General features: G+C 44.8%; 1 protein-coding gene across 4 annotated transcripts in view; it reads left to right on the top strand.

Moving 5' to 3' along the window:
• Pdzrn3 (PDZ domain containing ring finger 3) overlaps positions 1–12,731 on the top strand; it is a 242,364-nt gene that overhangs the window by 187,279 nt on the left and 42,354 nt on the right. Inside the window, exon 1 of one of the 4 annotated variants that reach the window (XM_013075654.3) lies at positions 8,445–8,862. The exons of the other annotated variants lie outside the window; for them this stretch is intronic. Within the exon in view, the coding sequence (XP_012931108.1) occupies positions 8,794–8,862 (69 nt within the window). The 5' untranslated portion in view covers positions 8,445–8,793. Of the gene's footprint in view, positions 1–8,444; positions 8,863–12,731 lie in introns of those variants that run through there. 4 annotated transcript variants of the gene reach the window in all.

Here is a 12,731-nt window from a genome sequence, read left to right as displayed (position 1 = left end):
GCTGTTCTCCTGCCACCCCGGGCCTTTGGTGGAGTGAGGCTGGGAGCAGCCTGATTCCCACGCCCCCTCATGGAGTGAGCTCACAGCAGACACAGCCTCCCCCGCTGGAGGAGGGAGGTGGTCTGAGAAGGCTGAACTGCAGTCTCCACTTGTGGCCTTATACTGAGGCTCTTTTATTTAACACTGTATGTGTAACCACCTCCGCAGGGACCTGGGTCTGTGGCACACTTAGCTTCACCTGTCCTGTGAGGGGCCTGGGAGAGCTGTGGGAATGGGGCCCACACACCCCATGTGCAAGGGACAGCTTTCCCCTCCCCCTGCTCATTTTTTTTCACTAATTTTATTGGTACATTTTAGGTATACAATATGCCAACATTCATTATTGGGAGTTTGTACCTTTACATAATCCATCTTGGTTCTTAGTTTTCCCCCATTCCCCTGCCCTCCCTTCAACCCTTCCACCCCTCCCTATTTACAAAGACTTTGTTTCTATTTTTTCCTTTTCTCATATTTATTTCTTTCCCTTCTTTCCTTTCCCCTACCCTCTCTCTTCCCCTTCCCCTTTGTGCTTCTGCTCATTTTTATCACAAGGGAATGCATAGTTCTATATAACAAATCTTAGCAATTTATCAAAAGATGTTTAAAACCAAACAAAATAGAAACCTTATATTTTAGGTGACTGCTGCTGATTTTTAAATGCTCCTGATTTTCTGAATTACCACTTACTTTTGAGTTTCAAAGATGCTACAACTGGTCCAGCATCCAATTTGAAACCTCTAGCTTAATTTTTTTAAGGTAATGAAATGAGTTCATCTCTCCCTCAGGGTTTTGTAATGTTTGGCTGTTTGTAGTTGTTGCAGGATGCTTTGTCCTCTGAAGTTTCAGCAATACATTTGGTGCTGTTTTCATATGTTCCCCCCAGTTCCAACTCCAAACCTCTCCCCCTTCTTCTTCCTGCATTCTCTTCATCTGGTCCTTTGCTTTCCATCTTCCTCAGAGCTTTCTCCCCTCTCAGCTAGGCCCGGTTTAAATCATCCAGGACTGTAAGGGATGCATGTACCTCTGTCTGAATTCCTGCAGGTTCTGTCCTGACACCCTCTGTGGTCATCCCCTCTTCTCTTTTGCATCCAGTATTTACTTGGCTCCCTTTCTTCCATCTCTCTTGCCTGGACTGCAGGTTTGAATCTCCTTTCTTGCTGTCAGCTGAAATTTCATGTCCAACAATTGAAGCAGGTCCATAAGATGTCCACAGGCCTGCAATAAGTACCAGGGTGGCGATGCTGTCTGGGGTCACAGACCCACTGTCTGTCACCCCCACGTGCCAGTCCAATTATAGCCTTTGATGTCCCCTTCACATTCACATGGGCAGAGACCCAGGCAGATGTGAGACACTGCATGTCCCCGAGACATGGCAAGGATTCTTGTGGGCCAGACAATGTGGTGGCTGTAAATGTGAAAAGGGAGAAGTACATCCAGCAGGAGACAGAGCCACACCAAAGGTTCCACAAGCCATGCCTGGTCCCATGGGTGAAGTCAGCTGTTCATGGTCTGTGTGTGCTGATCAGGATATCATGAGTACACTGTGTTGCTTCAGCTGTTTTCTTTAGCAGCTCCTGCCTTTCCCTAACAAGCCAGCTTTTAAAGCCTGCCTGCATTCATCAGCATTCCTAATGAAGATGCTAGGTCTTACCTGCTTTGGGGTTACACAGCCCAAATTCTGATCTCATCTCGGCATGCTGTGTGTTCTTGATTAAATTACTGAGCCTCACTTCCCTTCTGGGTAAAGTGAGGATGAGAGGAGTCAGTTATCACCCCATCATATCGTCAGTGAATGCCGAAGTACCTTTGCTCAGTCTCTGATGGTCTTGTTGGCACAATAGTGTCCACAGGCCAATCCAGCACACATCATGTCTTGGTTTAGGGCCTGCAAACCATGAACATATTTTGTAATTTTAAATGTTTGTTATAAAAATACCTCTATGCTGGGCATGGTGGCACACAGCTGTAGTTCTAGGAGATTGAGGCAGGAGAATCACTGTGAGTTTGAGGCCAGCCTGAGCTACGTAGTGAGTTCAAGACCAGCCTAAACTACATAATGAGACTCTGTCTCAGAAACATCACCCAAAAACGTCTCCATAATGTTATTACTTTGCTTCTTTGCCCACAAAATGTCAAAAATTTACTCTCTGCCCCTTATGGTAAAAGGTTGCTGCCCCTTGCACCAGAACATTCTGGAAGGACTTCTTAATCTCTCAAGTTTATCACTTTTGCTTTATTATATCACACAGATTTATCTCCTTTAATAAGCCCTCCTCACAACCCTGGAGTGGGCTGGTCACCCCACTGTAAGGCAAACCCAGTTCCTGAGAGGCTCTGAACTCTCCACACTATAGGTGGATCTGTCGGATGTGACTGAGTCCACCCATGGTATGTCCCTACTCCATTCATATGCTCACACCACAGTCAATGTGCACACCCTTATGTCAGCAAGGAACACACCCCTGTTAATCCCACACAGGAAGTGAGGGCTTCTTGGGGCTGGAGGTTACAGCAGGCATTTTGGGGTTCCAAAGTTGTTCCAAGACTTAAGAATCCATGTTCAGGAACTTCAAATCTAATTAGGTAAATGGGTACACCCATTTGTCACCTGAGATGAGAAGGTGCTGGCCCCATCAAGGACACACGGGGTGCTGTGGGACTCAAGGAGTAAAGGCACCTCACAGGGGCATCCTCGAGGTATGAAGCCTATGAGAAAACTCGGATTTTTTTGTTGAAGTTTGGGCCCTTGGATCTCTTTCCTGACACTGCCAAGGACACAGATACCTGTGTTCTGGCTGCTCCATTGGTGATGCCTCTTGCTCTTTCCACATTCTCGTCCAGCAGCTTGTCTCATGGTCTGCTGCATGAGCCTTAGAGAGATGCTTGCGCTCCTGCCTGGCATCTGGCGCAGTCTTGGCATGTGCACAGCAGGTTGCCTGCTTCTTGCTTTAGCCCCCTCCTTGCCGGGCATGGCACAGACCTCCTCTCAAATCACTTCCCATGCAGGTAGCCAGCAATGTGTCCATCAGATACCTGGGGTCCAGGGAAAATGCTCTGGAGACAGCGGCCCCTCGATCAATTGGCAAAGAAAAAATATCCTTTCGTTTTTCAAAATAAGATATGAAGGCCTGTGCAGTTGTTCTGAGCTTATAGATCTTTCAGAACTCAAACCACACCAATAGCTGCGATTATGTAGTTTTTCAAGTTACCTGACTTTTTTATGTTTTCTCACATCTTTGAAGTTGCTTTTTTCTTTGCTGTGATGACACGGTTTTCATCCACACTTGGTTTTGTAACAGCCTCTTCCTCCTCTTCAAGAACCAGGGGCCACTAAGTATGATTCAGATAAGCCATCAAAAAGTCACCTTGATGTAGTGAGAGTTAACTAGAAGCCACGAAAGCATTTCCTCAATAGATTGTTATTCAGAATTTCTGGGCATGGTAAGTATAAGAGACTTATAGGAATACTTGTCCTACTGAAGGCAGGAAAAATGCTTTTGCCAGGTTTATGGGTTTGGCCCTTTGGGAACAGATTCTTTGTGCAGGTTGGACACCATTACACATTTAGCCACTTATCACAGAGTCTAGAAAACCACCAGGTATGTACCAGCCCTCAGCAAATACCTGGTGCTGGTCTTATGCATCAGCGATTTATTAAACATCCTCACCAGAATGGGTCAGTGCTCATCCATAGCTGAATGAGGCCTGGTTCTAACTCTGGAGGAGGAGAGTGATGCAGACACAGTGACCTCACAATGTGATCCCTACCACAGGAGGCACATGGAAGTGCAGGGCGCACCAGGAGCGGTTCCTGCTACTGGGCAGAGGAGCTGAAATCTTGGGGGCTGGTTGCAAATGGGCTGTGGCGTTGAGCCTTCCAGGCACAGGGTACAGCACACACAGATGTGGAGGCATGAAGAACCTCATTACTTAAGTGCTGCCGACACCACAGTGCAGGTCTCGGGAGGGTAGAGTTAAGGGGGAGTCTAGGAGGGGTTATGCGCCAGTGTGATCCAGAGGGAGGTCAAAAAGAACCTGAGGAGTCAGAGCCAGCTGGCGCCACCATGCCAGCCAGGAGATCTGGGGGAGGAGTCTGTCCTTTGCCTCACTAGTGCTGCTCAAGGTAGCATTGCTGGCACCACTGCTCCAGATGGACTCGTTTGCCTCCTTGGCCCTTTTGGCCCACTTTTCTTCACAGCTCTTCCCAGAAGCCCATACAGCTCAGCTGGAAGTTTGTAGTTTGATGAGACCTGTGTTCCTCATACACTGGGGAAAACAAGATCATATTTCAGGTAACAGTATGCTGAAAATAATATACTTGAAGTAGATAGCTTATTCAGCAATTAAGCGAAGGTAACTTTGTGTTGACATCAGCAGACTTCTGGCAGCATCCCTGATGGCTTATGGAAGCCCAAAGAATGGTTATTAAGGATATTCCCTGGTCGCCTTCAGCCCTTTCTTCTGTGCCTCTTCTTTTTGACTTGTATGTTCTTTGGTGACCCTTCTTTGCACTTTATTTTTAATTTCCATGGAGGCAGGAAGAGGCAGGCGTCTGATGGTACAGAGCATCTGAGAAAAGTGCCTTGTGCTCTGGCAAGCTTATTAGGCACTTTCAGATGATGTGATTACTAATTTGGAAAAGAACTTAAAGCATCTTCATCAAACAATGAGTGCCTTTGTGCAGCCGCTAATTCTTCATTTTTCCTGGGACAGCTGTTCTCTCAAAAACAGTTTGGTTACAGATAACTTCCTGTTGCTAATAGACTTTCTGTGCCCTCACACTGCTCTTGGATCAGTGTTACTAACTGTCATGGTGTGTGTCATCATTCAGGTGAACCTCTTTTTCTCCTAATCCTTCTGTCGTGTTTCTTACAGACTCAGTGCAAACAGCATTTTGAAAATGAGACAGCATTCTAAATGAGCTAGACACCTTGCCCAAGTTTATGGTAATTTTCCTGTGGGTAATCACTTTGCTAAGTCTTGTTTTAGGACATGAGTATTTTCCATTGACTCCAAATGACAGGTTAGTCACAAGTGTAGAAAGTGATCACACACGGAATTTGTCTTGGAATCCTCTTCATTCCTGTTTCACCCATAAGCATGAGGCTGGGAGACGCTTATTCACTGAAGTCTCCTTGCAGGACAACCACCTGTCAGGGTGTGGCCCAGACAGACTTGGGGGCCAATGGACACTTGTTTCTGGGGACCTGTAAGGTCAAAATCCTTTTCATAACAAAGACAAGGCATACTTTTTCTCATTCTCTGAGGAGTACATAGAACAGTGGAGTTTTCTAGAGGCTACAGGATGTAGTCTCCCAACTATCTGAATGCAGAGGCAAATGAGAAATTCCAGCTGTCTTGACTTACACTAGATAACAACACTGGAAAAATGTAAAACACCAGTCTTGTCAAAAAATTGTTTTGGGAAACGTAGTAATTTCATTAAAACTATATTGCTGTCTTTATATTGCATAATATATGAGTTATTTTGGTTTTAAATGAATTAATAAACAACTATTTTAAACTTCTGATTATTTCCAGTATGATAAACATTAATAGATATAATCTAGATAATAGCTCTTTGGGGTTCTCAGTAGTTCCTAGGAACATGAAAGATTCCTAAGTCCAAAAAGTTTAACAGCTACAGCTCTGAAGTTCAGTGAAATAGCATGCGACGGAACTCACAGCTTGTTACTAAGATTTGAAAGTTTTCTAACAGAGTGAAAGTCCTCTAACCACTTAGCTTAGGCTCATGTTGACATTTGCTTGTGGATGAGCAAAAAATAAATAAACAACTACTATAAACCAACAAATCCTCACGCCTGTGGGAAAGGGCGCCAACATGATGGGGACTCCCTAGCACTGATTTTCCTTCTCGCAATCGTGCTCACCAGTTGCACTGTAATTTGTGGGCTCTGAGACTGCCAGGTCACCCTGCATCCATGCATGGGGCCAGCTAACATGGGAAGCCAGGCATAGCCCCTGCTCCTGGGAAGTTGCACTGCTTCTACAAGGAACAGTCAGTGAACCAACAGGCATAGAGGAACAGGGCCATCACTGACACAGAGATGATGCAAAGGAGAAGGACAGGATGATAGGACACAGTACCTGAGAGCACTGGGAAGTGCATTCACACAAGAGACCCAGCAGCAGCTTTGCTCAAAAAGCTCCCTTTGAGCTGAGATGGGGGTGAGAGAACTTGATCAGAAAGAGAAGAAAGAGCAGTTCCATCAGAGGGACCTGGAGGTGCAAAGGCCCTGAGAAAAGGTGTGAGCTGGTAGAAGTGTAGTGAACATGGCAGCTGGTGGGAATGGTGAGTATGGAGAAGTTGATGGGGAAGGACCAGATTCACCAGCTTGTAGGCCCTGGGGAGGAAGTTGGGCTTCGGTCCAAGTGTGGTGGGAAATCATCAGAGGGTTTGAAGCAAGTGGCTAAGTGGTCCTATTTCTGCTTTGTAGAAGCCAGCATGGTAGCTGTGGGGGATGAGCTGGTCCATGGAGGGCCACTTAGGTAGGTGAGAGAAGAAGCAAAGGGCCTCTAAGAGGCTCTGGACATAAACCAGGTAAGAGCTAATGCTGTCACCATGTCAGGGGTGACATGAAGAAGTGGACAGATGTGAGATGTAGTTTGGGGCAGGACAGACTTGATTTAGCATGGACCGGATATTGGGCTGGGACAGTGGAGTAGATGAGTATGACCTGTGGCTTTGGTTTTCATTGCCACAAAGCCCTGGGAGATAGTTGGTATCATGCCTGTTACCTGGAGGGTAGGAAGCTGAGGTGTGGGTAGGTTGCTCAGGGGCCAGGCCTCAGAGCCAGGCAGCTATCAGTGCTGCCGCCTAGATGTACCATAACAGTATGTCTGACAGTACACTCCAGCTCCAGGCTCCAGCCGAGGCAACAGTGGAGGTAAGGGGCCAAAATGAAGGCTCCATTCCTCTCCTCTCCCCCTCAGCCAGTCCGCCAGCTGACCGAGCAGCTATGCCTCACCTTCCACATCTGAGCAGTGGAACCAGATGCCTCTGCTAACTACCAGCCCAAGCAAGATTTTATTGGTCCTGGTTTAGTCACCTCTCAGGTGTGTCTGGACTCCCAGAAAAAAAGGAAGCATTATTCTTGAGGGTTCCTGACACCTTTTGACAGGGGACGTGGGAGTTTTCCTCAGACAGTTAAACCTTTATTAATTGGGGGTGGGGTGGGGGGTGGTGAAGTGTTTGGAAGCAGTTGTGAGAATTTTAAACATCAGCCACCACTGGGGTTGAGAAAATGGTACCTAAGCATTTCCTTCAGGTAGTGGGGCAATTGTTTATGAAAAGAAAAATTTTATCTGGGTGTGACTGTGCATGCTTGTAATCCCAGCACTCTGGGAGGCTGAAGCCAGAGGATTGCAAATTCAAGCCCAGCCTGGATGACTTAAGAGAGGCCTTGTCTTAAAATTTAAAAAAAAAACTTAAAGGGCTGAGGATATAGCTCAGTGTGAAGGCTCTGGGGTCAGTCCCTGGTACCCAAACAACAACAACCAAAAAAAAAAAAAAAAAAAAATATATATATATATATATATATATATATATATATATATATATAGCCTATCAAGCTTACTCAGTGGGACAAGACACCAAAGAGGGAGCCAAGAAGGAACACAGCAAAGACTAAACTTATTTAGCGTGCTCTTGTTCCCATTCTGTGTGTCATTCTGCAGCTCCCTGCTTTCTTGACATAAAACAGCAAAGCTGTGAAGTCTGAGCAGATGTGAAATGCCCGATTCATATCTGTAGTGACCAGTGACAGTTAGTTCAGTGATAGGATCTCTGAAATATCTGCTACATCTACATAGGCAAGTGGCGCAACACTGGCTGCTTCTGTTCCTTTCAGTTCCCTTCAACAAATAACTTTCTGCCTTTGGAATTGGAAATGAATTTTGGTAATGATTATCTGCCTGCTCACCTGCAGGGCAGCCTCTCTCCTTACAACCCCTGGCTACTTTGCATACTCACAGATCTGTCTTGCAATTTAAATTTTTACATTTTATTCATATGTGGAGTATTTTTCCTGCAACTTTGTACAGCACTAAATATTACAGGAATATTATTCAAAACATGTCCTTTCCATAAAACCCGTTTATATGCCATCATTATCTGCAGCATTAAATACATTTTATATCATCAGAAATTTTATGATATATTTAAAAATGAATTCCTACTTAGCTGAAATGCATTAGGGATTATCCTAAGAGACTGTGCTAAAAATGCAGTCATGTTTATTTGTAACTGCCAGAAAATGGCTTGCAAAATTATTAGTGTCTTTTATTATTCCCTACCACTGCAACACTTGCTTGTTAATTAGAGAAATTTCAACTGTCATAGTTGGCAATTATAGCTTCTGTATCATTGTCTGTTATGAATAGTCAATGAGAGCTGATTAATATGCATGAGCAGCAGTATATATAGTGTGTGCATTGGACCACAATCCAGCTGCCAGAGTCACTCGGAGGAGAGAGCGGGGTGGGTGTGTGTGTGTGTGTTCCTGCCTGTGTGTGTGTGCGTGCGTGCATGCATGCTGCGAGGGAAGGAAAGGAAGCGTGCAGGGGGCAGAGAGTTCTTTTCCAGCCTCAGAGAGTACCGCCAATGTGAAGTGTTGTGGCTGCCTGACTCACCTGAGGCTCTCGGAGACACCTTCCATGCCTGCTCGCTGAGGGAGCTGCCTTTGCGAGCACTGGCGGGTACTGAAGCCTTCCTTTGACGTTTCTTATCTAAACATGGGATGCAGTTTGTGCAGCCTTCAGAAGCAAGAGGAGCAGTACAAATTACTCTATGAAGTTTGTCAGGTAACGCGTTGCATTTCATTCTGTAGACGATGTGTGTAGGCACTCACCTGGCAGTCTGAACTTCTAGGGAAGGCAGTGGGGATTTCTGTGTGTGTTTTGTGTTCTGAATGAGCCAGCCTTTCTGAGCTGTTGATTTTCTATTAAATCTCTTAGGAAATCTCCCTTCCAGCATGACTTCAGTGCCCATATTTGAGAATATAAATAGATGTTGATGGTCATAAACTGTTTCAAGCAGTGAGTCACAAAGCTCCTTGACGGCTGAGCTTACTCCAGAGTGTCAAACTAGAAGGGTCAAAGCTTGGTCACACACCCTTTGAGCAAGTTGGGGAAGACAGGATGATGATTAATGCCTGCAGGGTTTTGTCTCTGTTTACACACAGTTCCAGTGCGTTCCTTTCGGTGGAGCACAAGCCTCTGCTGACTTGTTCTTTCAGCAACTTCTTGTAACAGGACATGTGGTCCCACTGGTGCTGCACACTTGCCATTTCTGTACCCCCCCCCGAAAATTTTAAAGAACTTCAAGAGCAAGTGACTTGATCTAATTAGGTACCGTTGTCTGCAGCAGGTGACTTCTTCTATTTTCTACATCTCTGCTAACAACATGAAATTTCACTTGAGATGAAGGGGATATTTATGATACAGCCCAGATAACTTACCTTCCACCTGTGTTGAGTGTTTTCTTTTTAGATATTTAAGTCTTATCCTGTCCTAGAAGGTTTGATACTGCTGTTAGTAATCAAACTTGGCAGTTAAGGATTTTCCTCTTCATTCTAACTCCTTTTTTTCCAGTAATCAGAAAATCATAATCCTATAAGTTTTGAAAAATCATCACACTAGAAGGAAGTTGTTATGGAAAGCAAAGAAAAAAAACAAATGGTGCGTTTCTTTGATCTGTAACAATACATATTAATATTTTTTTTAAAGAGCTATACTTAAAATATAAACTGTCAATTAGGCATCATGCTTTCAGCAGCCACCAGAGGGTGCTTTACCACTAAAGAGCCATAGACACAGCTGAGTGATTTGGCTGCTTCTGTGGACAAAACCTAATGATATAATGACCCTCTGTGGATAAAAGGTGTTGTATCTTTTGTGTGTCTGTCTGACTTCTGCAGTGAGGCATAGAAAAACAAACCTTTTGCCACCCCCAGCACCACCACTATGTGCAAATAGCCAAGCATCTTAAGTAAGCCTTGGGAATACACTTCTGACTTGCAACTTCCTTCTCAGGACTCTGCTGGACAAATGTCCTTTTCAAAAGCAGTATGGTGCACATGAGAGGTCTTGGGCAAATGTGCCACTATCACTGGTGATCTGGCCCCAGACTCAGGTGACCATGTGTTGTATTATAATCCTCAGTTTGCCAAGTGATCTTGGCTGAGAGGATGGTATTCCCCAAGTCAGGCTATCAGAGTTGGTAATGTGGGCAAAGCAGCAGATGCTACCAGATGAGCAGGGTATTGTGCTAGGCTTTGGACACTGCATGTGAAATAGCTAAATACAGTGAGCTAAATAGTAGTTTTTAAAACTCACTTCTTTGGGGTTTTTTTTTAACATTAATTCACACAAAGTAGCACTTAGCAGTCACTGCTATAAATGTATTAATTACAGTGGCACTGCCCAAAAGGCAATGCTACCACAGCTTTGGCCAATCTGTAGACTTGTCATTTATGTATCTGTATTGTCTGTGCTCGGAACCCTCAACAACTGCCCCCAAAGAGGGAGCCTGGATTTTCTTGTGTTTACTAGGTGAGTTTATGTGGAAATATTCTGGCTGAAGCATCATGCAGTAAATTGCTGATAAATGACTTCCATCTGGAATACACTTTGTCAGCAACTTAGGAAGCCATGCAGATTTATTTTCAGAAAACTCAAACTACTTTTTGGACCCATTACCCTTGTGCCAACTAAGTAAAATCCCATCTTATTCTATGCGAGTCCTGAACTGTAGCATAAAGGAATTCACAAAACACTTGCAGGAATTAATAACTGCATTCTTGCTCTTATTATGCAAAGCCTTATTAGAGCAGAGAAATTAAGGTTTCCATAAATTATGGTACCAGAAGGTCCAGTGCGTCTGGCTTCAGTAAGCCCTCACAACAGCAGCACAAAGAGGATCAAATATTCCAGGGCTCAGACTTTATCCTTCCCTCATCCAGAGATAATTCAAAGAGATGCTCTTCATTAGGGCCATTGGCAAGCTGCCTACAATTGCTTTTTGGGGCTGCTGTGAGCTTAATGATGTAGAACAATGGCTTTGCTTCTTGTTGCACACATACCTCATTGTACCTTTAATCACATTAGAAAAACAACAACAACACATGAACTTGCCTGGTCATTACAGGGCATTGCAAGGAGGGCAGACTCTCCATGGTCAGCACCATGGCCATACATTTAAAGGATGCACCAGGATATCGGAGACATTTGAGTACTTTCTAAAGAGAAGAGAAGCCAAGCCTTCTGCCTGCTCTGGGGGTTGTAAGATCACTTGTGTACAGTAGTTCTTTGTGCATTTATGATAACTGCAGTCTCCTGGGTGGGGATCTGGAAACAGGACCTGTACCTAAGTTAGCAGATGCTTCTTGCTTTGGAAATGTTTAGCCCTGGGTGATGTGAATACTGATGAAGGTGAAAGGAATGGGAAGTAGGAAAGGAAGATGCTTCAAGGTTATCAAGGGGTGCAGTCTTCTACTTGGATAAATTGGAACAGGAGATCACATGTTCTGGGGGTAATGAGCTAGGGAGCCTCCTAGCACTGGGGCTAGGGCTAGAATCCAGCTAGGGGAAGTTTCAGGTAGAAGGGACTATAGGGATGGACAGGTGTGTGGCTCTGTTGTCATGGCGCCTGTGACTCCATGGGAAGCCCAAACATCAGCCCAGCAGGGTCCTATCAGGACAGAGGGAGGCCAGTCTGTGGATGCTTTGCCTGGAAGGTCTTTAGATGGAGGCCTGGAGGAGGGACAGGTGTGGTACACCAGGCAGTACCGTTCCTTCCCTCTAACTCCCCTCACATTGACCAGAAACTCTGTACAAGGGTAGCCTTTGCTAATTCGATTAGGTAACAGAGAAACAATTCTCACTGGGACTCAGGCTTCAAACTAGCACTTGTAACTAATACAGTCCCCTAGCCTCTACAAGCAGATTTTCAAAACGACAAGGAAAACATAAAATTGCAACAGTGTCCACTGCCACATCTCCAGCACTGGGGACTGTGAGCTAACTCTGTGCCAGCACTGTGCTGAGTGCTGACCTTCCTCTTTCACGTCACATCCTCAGCAGACTTCAAAGATGAAGAAACCGCACTCTGAGTCCCATGTCTGTGAATCTTTATATAAATCATTTCTGGCAGTGTCAAAGTGAATGTCAATGACTAGCTTCATAAGGGAATGGTTCCATTTTTTTAAAAAATCACTCTTGCCTTTGTGTGCTTGAAGACCCCTGTGTTCTCAGACAGGCCCCCATGCAGCTTGTCACCTCATGAAAAGGGTTTCATGGGGCCTCCCCAAGGTCAGGGGAGAGTGGTGGGCAAAGGGGAGCACAGAGTTCCCAGGCAGCTTTCAGGAGGGACGATTTGAGAAAGACCAGGTCTTTTTTCTTCTCAGTAAAAACAGGAAAAATACAAGGTCAACTTGTGCCTTAAAATTGTTAGTTCTAAAAAGCAAAAAACTTTACACAGTGACTGTGTCTTGCCAGAAAATTAGATGTACATATTTGTGACCCTTTCTACATCAACCTGTTGGCTAGTTGGCTAGAAAATCCCAGGTTTCTATACTAAATACAAATCAGAATTAGCAAGTTTATGTAGTCTGGAAACTTGACTGCACACAATCTTATTTTCATATTTAATTAGCTACATGCAGTACTCAATT

This window comes from Heterocephalus glaber, unplaced genomic scaffold (assembly GCF_053883595.1).
Source record: "Heterocephalus glaber isolate CG9 unplaced genomic scaffold, H.glaber_assembly_v1.0 deba00001472, whole genome shotgun sequence".
NCBI classification, from domain to species: Eukaryota; Metazoa; Chordata; class Mammalia; order Rodentia; family Bathyergidae; genus Heterocephalus; species Heterocephalus glaber.
This window is presented reverse-complemented; position numbering and strand designations above follow the sequence as displayed.